Source organism: Canis lupus, chromosome 19 (genome assembly GCF_003254725.2).
Source record: "Canis lupus dingo isolate Sandy chromosome 19, ASM325472v2, whole genome shotgun sequence".
NCBI classification, from domain to species: domain Eukaryota; kingdom Metazoa; phylum Chordata; class Mammalia; order Carnivora; family Canidae; genus Canis; species Canis lupus.
This window is the reverse complement of record NC_064261.1, coordinates 16,156,893-16,175,330: the sequence shown is the minus strand read 5'-3', so window position 1 is coordinate 16,175,330 and position 18,438 is coordinate 16,156,893. Positions and strand designations below refer to the sequence as shown.

Here is an 18,438-nt window from a genome sequence, read left to right as displayed (position 1 = left end):
AAAACTATTTATGAAATTATATTTCTCCTATTGATTTGAAATATCTCCCTTTTCACAGAGTAAGTCCTAATATATACTTTGGATATATTTCATTTCATTCTGTTGTCTTACCATCTCTTTTCCAAGCACTTTTATTTCTGCTTCATGTAATAGTTTAACTCCAGCAATTGCTTATTAATTACATTTTCAATTAAGGCTATATGATGTTTGGCCACGCATTTCTTTTGTTCCATGGCAACATTTTTCCGGTGAGAGTTTTCTGTGCTCGGTTTCTCAGATTCCTTCCTCTTTTGTTCCTGAGATATATTTTTAAATATCTGTGACAGCTCTTCTTCAGTAAGATAAGTTCCCTCTGGACCAGCAATTGCAGGTTAGTGTATCCAGTGTCCAGGCTTGTAAGAATTCTCCTTATGACTCAGAGTTACAGGCATGAAAAAGGCCTTTGAGCTTCTACTTCTCCCCAGCCAATTAAGACCAGAAGCTGTGGGGATACACACATGAGGCATGGTTTCTCACCACAAACCTCTCCTGAACTACCCCCAAATGTCTGACTCACTCTTCTCTGCCCTCTTTGTTCTTCCTTTCTGCCTAACTGGGTCCAGGGGAGCTTTTAGTACATAAGTCTTTAACCTGTCTCCATGGTTCCAAATAAGAGCTTTTATACTCTTGATGATATTCAGGGTATGGACTTATTTTAAAGAATAAATGTTCTGCTAGTTTTGTCTGCATCTCAATTTGATGTTAACTTCCATATTATATTGAGGTTTGGGCTTATAGCTCTTTTATCGTTTTACTTTCTTGCTTTTGTACTATTTTCCATGTCTTTATCATATTACAACCAGAAGCCAGTTTATGGCTTTAAAAATGTTAAGCTATTTTTTCTAGTCTTGACCTCACCTAAATCTCAAAAGTAAAAATCCCCCAAACTATCTATCCCTGTGGATACCCCATATGCATCTCAAATTTAAATGTTTAAAGAAGTATCCTCTCAATTTTTCCCCCCAAATACATTCTTCTCCACCTGCCTTCTCCATGTCACTTAATGTATCTTATCATCCCCTAATTTCTTTTTATAAGATTTTATTTATTTGAAAGAGAGGGAGAGAAACAGAAAGAGGGGGAGGGGGGGGAGAGAGAGAGAGAGAGAGAGAGCTTGTGCAGACAAATATGGGGGTGGGCGGGAGAAACAGGCTCCCTGCTGGGCAGAGCGCCCAACACAGGGCTCCATCTCAGGACCTTGGAATCATGACCAAAGCCAAAGGCAGATGCTTAACTGACTGAGCTACCCAGGTGCCCGATCATCCCCTAGTTTCTTTTTTTTTTTTTTAAAGATTTTATTTATTTATTCATGATAGAGAGAGAAAGAGAGAGAGAGAGAGAGAGGCAAAGACACAGGCAGAGGAAGAAGCAGGCTCCATGCAAGGAGTCTGATATGGGACTCGATCCCAGGACTCCCAGGATCATGCCCTGGGCCAAAGGCAGGCGCTAAACCGCTGAGCCACCCAGGGATCCCATCCCCTAGTTTCTTAAGTCAAAAATCATAGGTTTCATTCCTGAGTTCTCCCTTTTGCTCCAGCCACAATGCTCTCCTTTCAGTTCTAACATCAAACATGTCTTTTACTCCTGAAGGACACCTTCCCTAATCACCATGTCTTAAGAAGACTTTGTCATCACTTACTACTGCTACTCTAAACACTGCATCTCAACTGTCTTCTTTGTACTAGTTATATTCTCAAATTAATTTATTGCATTATTTGTGTAAGTTGTAAGGCTAAGTGAAGCTCTTTCCACCTCCGTATCCCCTCCTCTAGGATTTGGCTGTCTTCTCCTACCACACTAAGCTACTCTTCTTCATATCTTCTCAACCTTTCAATTATGAAATATATCAATATCCAGATCTTGGATCTTCTCTTTACCTATTTATATTCACTTTTTACATAAGTTTATTAATGCCCTTAAGTACCATCTATATGCCACTGAAAACCAAATTTATATACACAGCCAGGAACTTTTTTTCTGAATCTAGACTTGTGAATCCAACTACTTACTCAACTTCTCTGCTTAGATATCTAATGTTGAATATATGTTAAAACCCAAACTTCAGACCTCTAAACCTCATCTTGTGTTTCCCTTAGTCTTCTCCATTTCAGTAAAGGGCAATCCCATTCTTCCAGTTTCTCAGAACCACAATTTTACTTCTCTTTGTTCTCTTCATACTCCACACATCCAATGTGCTTTCAGATCAATCTTAAAAATAATCAAAACACAGTAATTCTCACTACCTCCACCACTCTACCCAAGTCCAAGCACCACTGCCTCTTACTTCCATTACTGCACTAATCCGGTACTTATTGCCTTGCTTCCACCTTCACCAAACTAGTTCTCAACTAAGTAGCCAACATGATACTTTAAAATCTTAAGCTAGATGTTACTATGCTGTTTAAAAGACCTGATATCTTCCAAACTACTAATAGTGAAAATAAATGAATAAATGTACATGTTGTACTTACAACAGCCTTGAAGTCCACACATTGTATGGATCCTATTTCTCTACTTGACTCCTTTTTTTTTTTTTTTAAGATTTTATTTATTTATTCATGAGAGACACAGAGAGATAAAGAGAGAGGCAGAGACACAGGCAGAGGGAGAAGCAGGCTCCATGCAGGGAGCCCGATGTGGGACTCGATTCCGGGTCTCCAGGATCAGACCCTGGGCTGAAGGCAGTGCTGAACCGCTGAGCCACCCGGGCTGCCCCCCAAATTCCTAATGTTTTAAATTAAAATATATTATTCCTCAGTCAAGAAATAGTTACTGAGTCTCTACTATATTCTATGCCCTGGAGATATAAAGGGAACAAGACAGGTAAATAGTCTGCTCATTCCAGTAGGTAGGCATAAAGTCAAAGTAAACAAATGGCACAAAATAATTTCAGATCATGATAGACACTGAAAACTAAGGAATGAAGAAAATAAAAGTGTGATGATCTGATTTAAGAAACTGACTGGGTAGGAGACTTCTTAAAGATGTGATGTAAAGGAAAGGCTCTCTGAGGAGGTAATATTAAAGCTGGCATCTAAGTGATATCAGAGCAAGTAGTCACATAGAACTACTGGCTGGAATTTGACCTATTTCAGAACATAACAAGGGTAATGATGTGGATAAAGAGCAATGAATAAGGATGAAAGTGGTACAAGCTGAGGTCAAACGCTAGGCAAGACTGGATCATGTAAGTTTATATTTTACTCTAAAGGTAGTGAGAAGCCATTGGCAGATTTTAAGCAGGTAATTAATATGATCTGATACTCCAACTGGTTTGTGAAGGTAAGAGGGACAACAACAGCAACAGGAAAACCATATTGGGAGGCCAGTGCAGGAGTCTATGCAAGAAAGAACAGAAGTAGTAGAAATGGGGCTGCATAGAGGTGAAGACATTTGTTTTATCACTGAAATAAAACAAAAATAGTTAATGGATTGAATGTAGGGGATGAGTCAAATTGAGGAATCAATGATTTCTAAATTTTTGATGAAAATTATGGATTTTGTACGTGAAGTATTATTTCCTTAGCTTTTTTACTGCTAGCTATTTTTACAATAGTGGTATAGTATTGGTTCCACACCTCTAGCATTCTCCTTGAACCGAGAAGCTAGCCACAACATGTCCTTCTCATGGTGATAGTACAAACAAAGAGGATAAACCCAACTACTCATGCACATTTTAAGCCTCTGTTTGAATCATGTCTACTGACATTGCACTGGCCAAAGCAAATCTCACATGGTTGAACCAAACGGAAAAAGTCAGAGAAGTATATTTCTCCTCTGGTAGAAGGACCTGCAATATTCATATAGCAAAGACCAAGAGTACATGGAGAGATGAAGAACAAAAACAAATCAATCTATCACAGTTTCTATGTATTCAAATCATGAGTCATAATTGTAAAAGGTCTGTAACTTCTGGAAAGCTCCAAATCTTTCTTCTAGATAACCGCAAGATATAATTAGTTCTCCTAATTAATACTTATTTATTAAGCAATTATATGAGCACTTAAAATTCTATTTTATTACCAATGGCTATATTTAACTATGCATGTACACAGTAAAAAAAACAATAACAGTAGAATATTTCTCAGATTAGAATAACACGAAAGACAAAAAAACTGACTGAAAAAAAGTAAGACAATTATATATAGTATGGTCAAAGACATAATGAGAACAACGGGAGGGTAAATAGGCAACCAATCAACGGGAGGGTAAATAGGCAACCAATCAGAATATACTTAAAAATGTATTTTTTAAAATGTAAGCTCTATGCCCAACATGGGACTTGAACTCACAACCTTGGAAATCAAGAGTCAAATGCTTTACTGATCGAGCCAGTCAGATACCCCTTAGAGATATTTTTAAGGGCAGAAAAGCATTTACTTCATTAATTCAAGCCTCTACTATATGGAAACCATTTTATTTCATAAAATTTTTTAAAAACTGCAAACATGCTAAAAACAAAGTAAAAACAAAACAAAACCACCTAAGAAGAAAATAATCTACAACATATATAATAAAAAATCCATACCTTTATTTTACATACATGAAGTTCTCATTAAACACTGAGAAAAGTAAGAATATTCTTACTTTTCACATCTCCTACTAGCTTTAACACTCCTACATGCTTAAAATGTTTCTTAAACAACAAATGACCTTATGTGCTCTGATGAGGCTTCTGAAACAGGATACTACTTTAGATGGAACAGAATGAAATTATCAAGAGCTATAAAGATATGCAGAGAAATTTGAATTTGTTGTATAGGTTATCACAGTCTCAGAAGAATGACCCAAAGAAAGCACTGTTTTACTATGGTTAATTGGCAAACTATGAACAAAATGAATTGGGATATAGAGGCTAAAATTAAGTAGATCAACTAGGAGTAGATGAATAAATATTCTAGATTAGGGTAAAAGATTCAAGAAACATTCTAAGAAAAAGATTAAATGCCTTAGAATAAACTAATAGGAAAAAAAAAAAAAAACACCTCTAGAAACAAGCTCAGGGCAGTGCTTCTTAAACTTCAATGTGTACAAGATTCACTTAGGAAATGGGTTTAAAGGCATATTCAGATTCAACAGACCTGAGATTCTCCATTTCTACTAACCTCCAAGTGATGCCAATAATGTTGATCTTAAGATCACACTTTTAAGTAGAAAGAGTCTAGGAAATAATTAAGAAACAACTTAGATAAAAAAGTCAGTTTTCCCAGAATTTCTGATAATGATCAAGTTTCATATTATATGCTTTCCATGTATCCTTCCATCTTGGCACCTGTTAAAGTTGCATTTTTACATTTATTTTTGTGATTATTTGTTCCAAGTATTTCCGCACACACACTTAACCCGGTGAGTGTCCTGTTTGGGTCACAACTTTAGCCCTGACACTGAGTGTATTTCAGGCACCCAGCAGGTGCAGAATATTCATTTCAGAAATAAATGAATGAGCCAATGAATAGAAATGTTAAGAAAGATGATGATTTGAAAAACACAGAAAGGGCAGCCCTGGTGGCTCATCGGTTTAGCGCCGCCTTCAGCCGGGGGTGTGATCCTGGAGACCCGGGATCAAGTCCCACGTCAGGCTCCCTGCATGGGGCCTGCTTCTCCCTCTGCCTGTGTCTCTGCCTCTACCTCTCTCTCTGTGTCTCTCGTGAATAAACAAATAAAATCTTTAAAAAAAAAAGAAAAAAAAAAAAGAAAAACACAGAAAGTGAAAAGATACATGTTGATCAGAATGAGGATAAAAGCTGATGATACAGATTCATTGCTATCATATTAGACATGAGCATTGGAAGCCATGTAAAGTAAATAAAATTATTGAAGGAGTGTGTTTAAAGAGAGAAGGAAGACCTAAGTATGCTTTGTTGAACAAATACTTAGAACCTAGAGGGTTCTCTAGGGAGGGTAACCAAACAACAGAGTCATGGGATTTGGAAAGGAAGAAATTCAAATAATGAAACAAATTCTAAGGCTAAGATGGAGTGAGCAATGAGTTCAAAATCTACTATGCATAAATATCTTTCTGTGATTATGGATACATAGAAGTCTGACTTCAATAAGTTAAAAAATGAGGTGAAAGTAGTATTTGCATACAAAAATTCAAGATATGAAGATTTAGTGGGAAATTTGAAAAAATATATTTTTTTCAGAGGAATAGGAAACATGTTTCTGTATGAAAATGCCAGTAGGGGCCAGGCTGGATTTATAGACAAATGAAGTAGTCTTGGAATAGAGTAATAGAGTTGGGGAAACTCAATCAAATGAGGGCATGTAGGCCCCATCTAAAGACAGCAGCTAACTCAGTTCCACCAGATTACTGATTCAAAAGAATGAGAACCTAATATTGTCAAAATTTCCATTTCTTTCCAAGAACAAATAAAAATCTGGACGTGTGTGTGTGTGTGGAATTTCCTGAATTGGGTAAAAAATATTCTATTTGTAGGGCATAACTTTTACTCTCTCTGTTCTAAAAAAAAAAAAAAAAAAAAAAAATTTCTGAGCTAAGAAGTAAATGAAAGAATGACCAAGCAGAACTAAAAACGTGGCTGAAATCAAACAGCATAAATATGGACCAATAGGTTATGTCATTTTTCCTTTTTTTTTATAGGTAATGTCATTATAGCAGAAGTGACTAAAGGTTAAGGAATAGTTCGTAAAAATGATAAGGTGTACCAGGAACGGGAATCAATGGAAGGCTCTTAGATATAAAGTATAAAAGAGAAAGAATCCATCAGGGGTAGAAAGAAGAGGTTTTAGGAAGGGAACATGGGCGGGTTTGAATAAATGGAAGTCCATCTTAAAGTAAAAATAACATGATTAAAAGTTGGAAACAACAGACAATTCAATGAAAAATGACTATCTTAGACTAAAAAGAAATATAGAATTTTGATTATGAAAATGATATTCATTTATTTAAAATATGAACAGTAAAGATACTTTACAAGATCTTTTAATCTGATAATCGCTAGGAATGGATAATGACAATTATTTTAAATAGTATTAGTTATACAAGACAGATAATAGAAAGGGAATATTTTGCCTTGAAAATACCCCAAAACCAAAAGTAAGAGGGAAGCACACATTCCAGTCTCATTCTGTTCTTGTCCCTTTGTTGAGTATGCCAAAAATACTTGGAGCCAGTTAAGACAGAAGATAGACATCTGACCACTTAAAACTATCTGGACTAATGCCATATTCATACATGCTAAAGAGCAGACACAGCAGGTTAATAAATTAATAATCACTATACCAGACTGGTCTGCATGGAAAACTGACCTAAATGATATACCATTTCAATTCTTTCTTTTGCAAGAGCTTCAGCTGTCCTTCAATTAGGTTCAAACATATTCTAGATAGGTAAGTAGCATTATTCACTCATTCAAATGATAATCATTTATCATTTACTATATGCAAAGTGCTGTTCAAAGCACTATGGTAAACATAAAAAATTAATCAGTCATGAATAATGTCATGAAGAAGCATATGCCTAATAGAGGAGATAACAGAAGATGCATGCATAAAGAAGCTAAAAATCTAAAGAGATACAAGTGAAAAATTATAAATGTTCAAGATAAGGAAATAAAAAGATTAGAAGATTTAACCATTTGAGGATTCCCATCTGATGTAAACAAATGTCATTTGGTCTTCAATTCCTTTCTTTTTTTTAAAAAAAAAAGGTGTTTTTTTAAAAATTCTTTTTATTTATTTATGATAGGCACACAGTGAGAGAGACAGGCAGAGACACAGGCAGAGGAAGAAGCAGGCTCCATGCACCTGGAGCCCGACGTGGGATTCGATCCCGGGTCTCCAGGATCGCGCCCTGGGCCAAAGGCAGGCGCTAAACCGCTGCGCCACCCAGGGATCCCTTCAATTCCTTTCTAACAAGCATTTCACTACTAACACATGTTTTTCTGCTAAACTCTCAAAGTTTAGAGTCAGTCATCCTAATTCTTCATCACAATTTTATTCCATTTGCACATCGCACAGAACAAAATTCTTTTACTCAGGAAAATTGATATAACACATAGAAAACTCATACCTGGTCCTGTAGATTGTTAATTAAAAATAAAAATTACAGAATGAGATCTACCAGGAACAAAAATTTGTATTTCCTAGCACCACATCCATCTAAATTGCCAAGAACACCCTTGGGTTCAAGGACCATGACAGGAAGGTTCAGAAAGGAGTTTCTGGTTGAATGAAATAACCACATTCATTCATTTCTGCCTCTAAACCAGTCACAAGATCTGAAACTACCACACTCCTTCTCACATTTCCTAACTTAGATATCTTGATACTTCTGTCAAAAATAACTGAGATTTGTTTTACAGTTTTATGACTGCCAGGGAACTGTAACACTAACTTTAGAAAATATACAAAATATACAAAGTTTTCCAAAAAGAGGCTGAAAAGGCAAAACTGGCAAAGGGAAAAAGGCAAAAAAAAGAAAAAAGAAATCAGTCTCTAATTCTCAAATAAAAATGTAATTGTCATTAACTTAGTTTCATCAACAGAAATGAGAAAAAAAATCTAAATATAGCAACAATAGCTTTGCACTTTAACCAATTAAAAGAGAAACAGGGAAAAGGGAAAAAAATAAATTAAGGGGTCTTCATCCATCATTCCCTTTAGCAGATCACATAACTCTTTGCAGCTAGTGTTAAAACATTCAAGTGTTTCATGAACACTCGAACAAGTATTTACCCCAAATATTATTTCCCTTTATACCAATAACTTTTATTGTAAGAACTTAAGCTCCATGAAGGCAGGGCATTTTGTCTGTTCTATTCACTGATTTATGCACAGCTGAATTCGACCTAACACACAGAAGGTTCTCAAGAAGTATCTCCAGCTGAACTGTGCTTAAAACACAAAAGACTCAAATATTTGCTATAAAAATCAATGAATATCAGAAGAAATTTTGTGACAACTAAATCTAAAAATCAAGATACTATATTATGACAGAAAGGAAAGAAAGCAGCATTTAACTAGAGTAAAATAACGTTCCTCTTTTTTTTTTTTTTTTTTTTTTTTTTTAAGATTTTAGTTATTTACTCATGAGAGACACAGAGAGGCAGAGACACAGAGGAGAAGCAGGCTCCATGAAGGGAGCCTGATGTGGGACTCGATCCCGGGACTCCAGGACCACGCCCTGGGCCAAAGGCTGGCGCCAAACTGCTGCGCCACTCAGGGATCCCCCATCTTATTTTTATTATCACATAGGAAAAAGGATTTCAATAGACCAGTAATTAACAAGTTACCATGTAGGTGTATGACTTCACGTAAGAAGTTTTTTTTTTTTTTTGTGGTATTACATATTCTATCTAGTATTATTGAAGATAAAAACTAGGGAAAAATTTAGGAAGTAAATTGCAGAAAGTGTATAAAAATGCATTCAATAATAAATCGCTTCTCTGCAATTCCCCCAACTTTGTGAATCTGTGAAGAACTAAGATTTTTATCAATTTTCTATTACTATTAAATTGTCTCATACATGAATATATTAAACTATCAATATTATTAAGTGTTAGATGTTTAAAAAGGAACAATACAAAACTGGTTTTTAATTTTTTTCTTTTAAAGATTTTATTTATTTATTAAAGACACAGAATGAGAGAGAGAGAGAGAAAGAGAGGCAGAGACACAGGCAGAGGGAGAAGCAGGCTCCATGCAGGGAGCCTGACGTGGGACTCGATCCCGGGTCTCCAGGATCACACCCTGGGCTGCAGGCGGCGCTAAACCACTAAGCCACCGGGGCTACCCTTAATTTTTTTCAAAAGCATATTATAATATGCTTTGATCTCTGTCTCGCTTAAAATATTATAACTTCTTGAAAACAGTGATTGTTTACCTGTTAAATTACATTTCTCCCTGCCTAAATAAAATCAATTCCTATTAAAATGCTCTAAAGGACTTATTTAACCAATCAATCACCAATAAACTTAAAATAAAATCTTGACTCTGTCTAAAAAGTAAAGGCTTAGATCATCTAATGCAAAAATATTTCTCTTTATGAACTGCATTGTCATATTTGCAATTGACTACGGTTATATTAGAGCTTCACAGTCTTAAAGGAAATGTACTCTATAAATCATCATAAACAGTTGTTACAATACCAGAGTCATCTAATTTATTTGATTAATTACTTTAATGATGAAGAAAGAAAGTGACCCAGGTTTTTGAAAAATCTAGGAAGAGATTAAGAGCACCAAAATGGTCCAAATAAAAAGGCTATGCTTCCTCTATCAAAATACAGATTAGGAATACAAAGTGATTAGTTCCTTCTGCCAATCAGAAAATCAGGACTGGCGTGGTTTTTACATATAGCTCTAATTGCTTATTTCCCTTCAATTAGTTAAAAGTCACACAGGGAAAAAAATAGGGGGACCATCTGAGTATAAGGACCTTTTTCAGAAAAATCTATGCTACCATACAGAATGATATGCTCAAAATCAAAATAAAGCAAAAATATAGAGTTATCAGACATGATTTAAAATTTTTAAAGACATTAGAAATTTACATATGAATTCTAAGAGAATAAACTGTAAAACTGCTTAATTTAGTTGGACTAATAAATTCAACTTAGCTAAGTTCTTTGAAACACTAATATGTTAAATCCACATAACTTACAAGAAATCACATTATAAAAAATGAAAATTCAGCTCTTCAACTAGTGTTAGGATCATCAGAGAAAGTAGAAAGTCCATTGGAAAAGAGCTGTTGATATACAGAGATTTTAAGTATCTTATAAAGTAGAGTTTTATATATTAAGGACTACACTACTGGTTCCATTCACAGTGATTCCATTTTTAAAACTGTCCACTGAACCTGGTATTTCATATTTGTGCACCAGTATCACCTATCAGATTTACTTGTTACTTAAAAATGATCTAATAGTTTTAACCCTGATGTTGGTGGCTAACAGGAAAAGATAGCAGATTTGCCCTGAGTTTTATTGAATTACAATTATACATTAAAAACTGCAAAAATATCACACCTCTCAAAGATACCTACCTCCCTTTGGGTGACTTTAATATACCTGTCCCATGTTTAAATTCATATACCACTATCCATAAAGATCATTCCAGATTACTACTACACATCACTTATATGAGTAATCTGAAACCTACACTCAAAATCACAACTGTGACACACACCCCTGTCCTCCACAAACTTCCAATCTACTCTCCCCCTCGAGTCCTTCAAAGAGTTTCTATGACTACAAACATGTGCACATACACACATGCTTCAAATCCTAGCTCTGCCACTGACTAGCCTGTAACCTTAAACAAGCTACTTAAGCTTCCTGTGCCTTGGCTTCCTCATCCATGAAGTGGGAGTAATCACAGCACCTATCTCACAGGATTGCTATGAAAATTACGGAACAATATTTGTAAATCATTTAGAACACTGACACATAGTGTTTGCTATATTATTAGTATTTTCAATTATCACTTAAAAATGAATAGATTTAATGCCATTAAATCTGAGGACATCATAAAAAAAAATCACTCCTTTCATAGCGATTCAAATCCTGTTTCAATGACTCTAAGGGACACACAGAGAAACAGATGGACATTTGGTCTCACACACACACACACACACACACACACAGGTATGCTAATCTCCACCACATGGTATACCTGCCGCTTTAGGGAACAAACTCTTGCCTGCTAAGAACTATTTACCGTGCAGGGATAAAAGTCTATGGAAAATGGGTAATGCAAGTAGCAGTGAGGCAATAGCAAGCACAAAAATAACAATTTGCCTGCTTCTTCTACAATGAGCAGAGACGGGTGATATGCAAAGAATTATTCTCAAGGAATCACATTTTCTTGAATACACTTTGGATCTACAACAACTCTAAAAAGCAACTTGCTCACTTCTGAGACCAAATGATTTACCTATGGGAAAATGCTTAATTGAGGTTAGGGAAAAGTTGTTTTTCATATTGACCACTACAAATACTAAAATTATGCCAGATTTTCATTATTTTATAAATATCACATATTTAAAAGTACCACTTAACTTTGTTTACTTGATAGGGGAATAAATCCCAAAACACAGATTTTCTGCAGATTCTCAATGGTCAATGATCTCTTTCAAAGAGAACTTGTCTTAGAGAAATAATAATACTATAAGCAAAAAAGATAGTAGATTCTATGCTGAAAGTTCCTTTAAATTCAGCATCATATTCAGTTCGCTCTCCCCGAAAACGTAGCCCACTTTCAGGCAGCTAAATGGTTTTCTCTACCATAAGAACATATAGCCCTCACCAGTTATAGATAACAGTAGAAAAGTAAATAAATAATATTCATAAGTTTAAAAAAATTAAATTTCAACAGTGTTTCACATTCTGTTATTAAACAAGTAAAATAAAAGACATACTTTTAATCCATATCCTATGCAACACAAAGCTTAAATTCTGTTTCTTTCAATACTCAAAGTAGACATGTGTATTTCAACTACAGATTACCCCCAAATACAGAGGTAGCACAGGTACCCCACAAAATAAAAAAAAAAAAAACACTAAAAAAACTAAAAAAAAAAAGAGAGAATCTAGAAAACTGTGAATTTTTGCTTAGAAACCACAACATCAGGGCATTCTTATTGTTACCTTTTAAATGCTTCAGCTGGGTTCCTTTCACATTCTCCAGGCTGTAAGAGGCTTTGGACTGCTGGATCCCTTAGTTTATCCTCATATCCTTGGAGTAGTCCACTGCGGCAGATCTGGGCAACTAGACCTCTAATAAACCCTCCAACACACAAAGTATCAGAGTCTTGGGCTTTGCAGAAATGAAAGGCCAAAGCCTGTCGATGTAAACCTCTCTGCAAGCTTGTAGGTGAACTTGGCCACAACAGCTCAGTGCATAGGGCTGTCTTGCCACTGCCAGGCCCTCCTACCAACAACACACCCCAGGCAGCTCCTTTTCCAGAGACAACACTAGCATTATTCCCAGAATTCATTACAAGGGATGGTGTGTTGACAGCACTATTGCAGCAGTTAGTTTTCTCCTGGAGGCAATGCTGAAGCTTGTGGAAAACCCACTCCCTACAGTAAAACTGCTTCCCCTGCAGTAAACTCGTTTGAGCCATTTTGCAGACTTTCTCTTCCCAAGGATTAGTCATAATAGGTTCCTTATCTTCAACATCTGCTAGATCCTGGATACATCAACACAGGTCTTTACATCCATTAGGACATAACTTGCATATTAAGTTGACTTTGAATGATACATAACGAGTTACAGTAAAACTCAATAGCCACAGATGCCACTTGCCAACTGAATGTGCATGACTTTATTTGGCTCTTTACTCTTGATTATCAGCAGAGAATATATTAGTTTAACTGTTGAACTGGTAGAAAATTGCCTGGTTCCAAAGCATGGCAATACTTTCCCTAAATCTTGATGGGTCACATAACTCCATGGTTATGTCTGGAGTTTATGTGATTGTGGATGTTTCAAGTGTACAGATGAGACAATACATCTGGAAAACTAAAGAGAATGCCCAATCTTTCAATTTGTACAAAATGCTTCTCCAGATTCGAAGTGTTAACTCTGTATCTGAAAATTAGATGCAGAAAATATGTCCGTTATAGTAAATGCCATCAAATAGATTACGCGCATACAGCAGATAGGTAGGTAGCTCTATATTTCTTGTGGAAGGACAGTGGCTCCAACTATTAGACCTTGCCAGTTTCAGGCCTCTGGGCAACTGCCAGCGAGGAAACTGTTTCAGATTATGGCTTTTTATGTGGCAGAAATGACAGGCCTTCATAATCCAAAGCATTCCTCAAATGCACTTTTCAAGAGGGTAGATTCTTAAGGAACCTGTTCACAGGTTTTCTAGGTTCAAGATGCCTGGGAAAAATCAACATTTCCACAAGTAACCAAAATAGATCTTAGGGCAAAATATTGTAATGTTAAGAGCTTATTTACTTAGAAGCTTACAAAGGATACAATCTGCCACTTAAAATAATCCCAAAGATCCATATGCTTCCAAAAAAAAAAAAAAACCAAAAAACAAAAAACCCATATACTTAATCTTTGGCACTTTCAAAAAGTTGGACAATTACTCCCCCCGCCCAGAATCATAATTACATTTTCCTTCCTCTACGGTTATGCTTCCCAAACAGCTTACATTTCAATCGTTACCCTAGATTTTTGTTGTTGTTGTTGTTTGTAAACTTACTGTAGGAAGAACAAAAAAAACAAAACAAAACAAAAAAAAGGGGCTTTATGCACACACAGTAACATCCTTAACTCTTGGCCCAAAAGGTCCTTCCGACTAGGTTGGTAGAACAGCGCCAGTTAAAGGAAGCTCTATTACACTGCACAGTCCAGCCAGTCAAGGGCTCTGTTTACTCGCCTAAGTCACACTTCTTTTGTTGATAGTTCGCAAAATCTAGGGGATCCTTACCCGGGCTGCGGCTGGAGGGGAATGGGGGAGGGAGAAAAAAAAAAAAAAATTTTTTTTTTTTTTTTTTTTTCTTGAGGGGAGGCTGGGGATGATCTTCCATGAATGACACATCTAACTACGAGTGTGAGGGGAGTCCGTCCGTCCGTCCTTCCTCCGCGCTCAAGATGAAGGGTTCGGATGGGGCCGAGGGATGCAACCTACGGCAGTGGCCCGAGAAAAGGCTGCCGGGGAGGAGCGGGGCGCTTCGGGGCTGGGGGGCGCGGGAGGGGGGTGCCTACGGCTCCGGCCTCTGCTTCCAGCTGACAGACAAAAGGAACTCCGGGATTCCCAGGGACGGGAACCACCTCGGGATGGCGCGGCCGCCAGGAGCCGCAGGGGGGCCACCTCGGGGAGGCCACGCACCTCTTCCCTTCCAGAGGGCTGGGAACGCCCCAACACCCCGCCCCGCCCCGAGATTTTGGGGTGTGTCTGGGGGGGGAGGGGTGCCCGACGTCCTCGCGGATCCCAGGAGGGGTCGCCGCCCCCGCCCGACCCCCCGGGGCAGAACCAGGGGGAGAAGCGGGGTCTGCGGCCGAAGGGCTGCAGAGGCGCGGGCGGGGAGTCAGGTTCGAGCCCAGCCACAGCCCGAGCGCCCGAGCGCCCGAGCGCCCGAGCCCCCGAGCCCCCGAGCCGAGGAGGGGCCTGGCCCGTGCCGCCGCTGCCGCCCCTCGGTTACCTCCGCCGCCGCCGCCGCCGCCGCCGCCGAGCCCCAGACACTTGCTCCTCCGAGAATCCGCGGCCGCCAGCGCTCCCCGGGCTCCAGCTGCAGCCGCGTCCTCCGCCCGGCCCGGGGCTCGCTCTCGGCTCCAGATCCCCCGCTTGGCCCCCGGCGACGGCCAGTTCCAGCTGCCCCGGCAGCTCGGTCGAGCTCCTCCCAGCCCCCACCGGCCAACCGCCGCCGCCGCCGCCGCCGCCGCCGCCGCCGCCGCCAGGGCAGTGACTGTCTCAGGCAGCCCGGGACGCGGCCGGCTCCGCCCCGCCCAGGCCCCGCCCCCGCCCCCGCGCAGGCCCCGCCCACCCGCGGCCCCGCCCCCGCGCAGGCCCCGCCCCCGCCGCCCGCGCGGCCTTTCTTCGCCCGCCGGCTCCTCCCCCCCGCGCCGCCGCCGCCGCCGCCGCCTGTGCCCGGGCGTGTGCGGGCGCCCGGACCCCGCTGCCGGCGTCGCGGGACGACCTTTCTCGGGGGTGGCCTTGGGGCCCCGCCTCTCGGGGGGCGGGGGCTGCGTTCTCACGTCCCGGGGCTCACGCGAGTCGCCGCTCCCACCCACCCCGTCACCGCTCGGCCCCGAGCCTTTCTTTGTCTTCCAGGCCGGAGGGGCTCGCGGGCTGCGGGGGGGCGCCCTGGCCGCCCCCGGGATGGGAGCTGAGCTGGGGGCTTGCGGCTGGCAGCTCCTTACACCCCTCGTCCCGGAAGGCCACCTCCCCGCCCCGATCGCCCGGGCTCCCTTGCAATCCCTGAAATTCCCGGGGCGCCTTTTACTCGCTCAGTCCGGGACGGAAGGGAGCCGGGCGAGAACCGGGAAGACTATCGTAAGATTGAAAAGTACAGGCGGGGTGCAGGGCGGCCTCCCCACCCGCTTGGTGGCAGGGACGCGGCCTCCGCCAGGTGGAGGCGGCAGGAGTCGGGGTCTGCTGTCAGCCCCCCCCCCCCCCCCCCGCCCCGGGACGGGCGCCGCCGCGGGGAGAGTCCACGGTCGAGGTCACCCGGCTGGGCAGTCCCCGGAGGCCGCATTTGTGCTGGGAACGTGGGTGTGCGGCGACCGACCGAGCGGAAAACGCGCTATCTTCATTGTTTTATTATTGACGCTGGAGCCGCGAGCTCTCCTTCTCCCATTCTCCATTAATTTGAATATTTATTTCCCAAATACTAAACCAGCCTGCCATCTGTTTCTTTTTTTCTTTTTTCATTTTTCCTGGAATTCCAAAGTACAGCTATCACAGTTAACTAGAAAAACATATAACCGAATAGATTGCGCTTCGGCTTAGCCTTGCGCTCTGTTTATTCCTGGTTAGGAATATCCATTTGCAGCTTGCTGATCTTAGTATTTATTTATTCTTATTTTAGATTTATTTATTCATGATAGAGAGAGAGAGAGAGAGGGAGGCAGAAACATAGGGAGAAGCAGGCTGAGCCTAACGCAGGACTCGATCCCGGGACTCCAGGGTCGCGCCCTGGGCCAAAGGCAGGCGCCAAACCGCTGAGCCACCCAGGGATCCCCTGATCTTACTATTTATTTATTTATTTTTTATTTTTTAATTTTTTTTTCTGATCTTACTATTTAATTCATTGTGTGTGTGTGTGTGTGTGAATCCTGAGGTTCTATTCCAAAGCACAAGCAAGAAAGGCAGAAGATTTAAATGCTCCAGAATTCGAGAGCTGAAACTTGATTTTTTTTTAAAAATACAATTTTGATTTGCATTTGCTTAATAAGCCATTTTAATTACCACTTAGCTTGTTCGCCACGAAGCTTTATAGTCTTCGACTCCTTCAATTTCATGGCTGTAATTTATGTTTAGAGAAAAAAATTATAAATATGTGCTTCGTACTAGCATTTCCATTAAACTACTTGCTAATATAATAATTGAAATAATTTCTGCCCCATACAGAGAGAAGTTACGGAAACTTGGTTTAGTGGGCCTATTTTTCTTTTTTAAGATTTTATTTATTTATTCCTGAGAGACATAGAGAGAGAGAGGCAGAGACACAGGCAGAGGGAAAAGCAGGCTCCATGCAGGGAGCCCAATGTGGGACTCGATCCTTGGACTCTAGGATCACACCCTGGGCTAAATAAAGGCAGGCGCTAAACTGCTGAGCCACCCAGGGATTCCTATATATATATATATATATATATATATATATATATATATATATTATATTATATTTATATTTATATTTATATTTATATTTATATTTATGATAATTATCTCAGAATACTACTTGAAATGCATCAGCAATAACTGAGCTGTAATTAATTTTCAGACTTGTTTGGAATTTTTTGGCTTTAAAGTTTATTTCACATTTCACTTTTATGGCTTTTTTGCTTTCCCAAATAGAAACATTTCTGAAGAGGAGGGACTATGCCCTACACAGCTTTGCATTCCCAACACTTAGCAAGGTTCCCTGCTTGTAAAGCCCGTTTGTTCTTTCATTCCATAATTACTTACTTGAAGCTTCCAACTACCTGGCATTGTGCTGAACTTAGTGATGGGTTATACACAACTGTGGCTGGATGAAGATAATTTCTTAAAATCTGGGGAACTATTGCAGGGCAAAGGAAACAGAATTATTTTAGCCTACTTTTCTTTTGAAATATCCATCCAAAAATGATGTTTTTTTGTTTTTTCCACCTCCTCTAAACCATATTGCTGCCTTTAAATCTCTCTCACCAAAAGCTGAGATCTCCATTGTTGGGGAGGAAAAAAAACTATATATATATATATATATATATATATATATATATATATATACACACACACATATATTAGACATGTGCACATGCATATATCTAATATGTATGTGTATGTTCATGTGTTTACACTTAGTGGGCCTATTTACCGATCTAACCAGGACATTTTTTGAGAACAAAAAAAGAGAAACAATAAAATTAATTAAAATTCTTTAATTCTTAGATATATTTATTTATTGAATGGACGTTTGATTATATTTGGTGGAGATATCGAATAGTTCTATTGAAATATTATTTTCCAATAATATAAGTTACATATATAAACACATAAATATATATTTATACACTAAATTTTATGGCTTTTTTATCAATTACATGAATGCTAAAAATGGCATAAACAGCATACTCAGTACATATTCACATAGATTAATCAATTTCTTAGTGTATTTTTTTACTAGCACTACGTACTGGTATTTTTCCAGAGAATGCACTTTTTTAAAATGTAGTTTTCCTTATTTTTAATCTGTTCATAAAAATTGCC

At 39.3% G+C, this 18,438-nt stretch overlaps 1 protein-coding gene across 1 annotated transcript in view; it reads right to left on the bottom strand.

The window, feature by feature from the left end:
- Positions 1-15,424, bottom strand: part of ANKRD50 (ankyrin repeat domain containing 50) — a 31,245-nt gene extending 15,821 nt beyond the window's left edge. The window contains exons 1-2 of the mRNA XM_025420555.3: positions 15,170-15,424; positions 12,653-13,598 (exon numbers count right to left, since the gene is read on the bottom strand). Of these exons, the coding sequence (XP_025276340.1) occupies positions 12,653-13,164 (512 nt within the window). The 5' untranslated portion in view covers positions 13,165-13,598; positions 15,170-15,424. The remainder of the gene's footprint in view (positions 1-12,652; positions 13,599-15,169) is intronic.
- Positions 15,425-18,438: the final 3,014 nt, after the last annotated feature.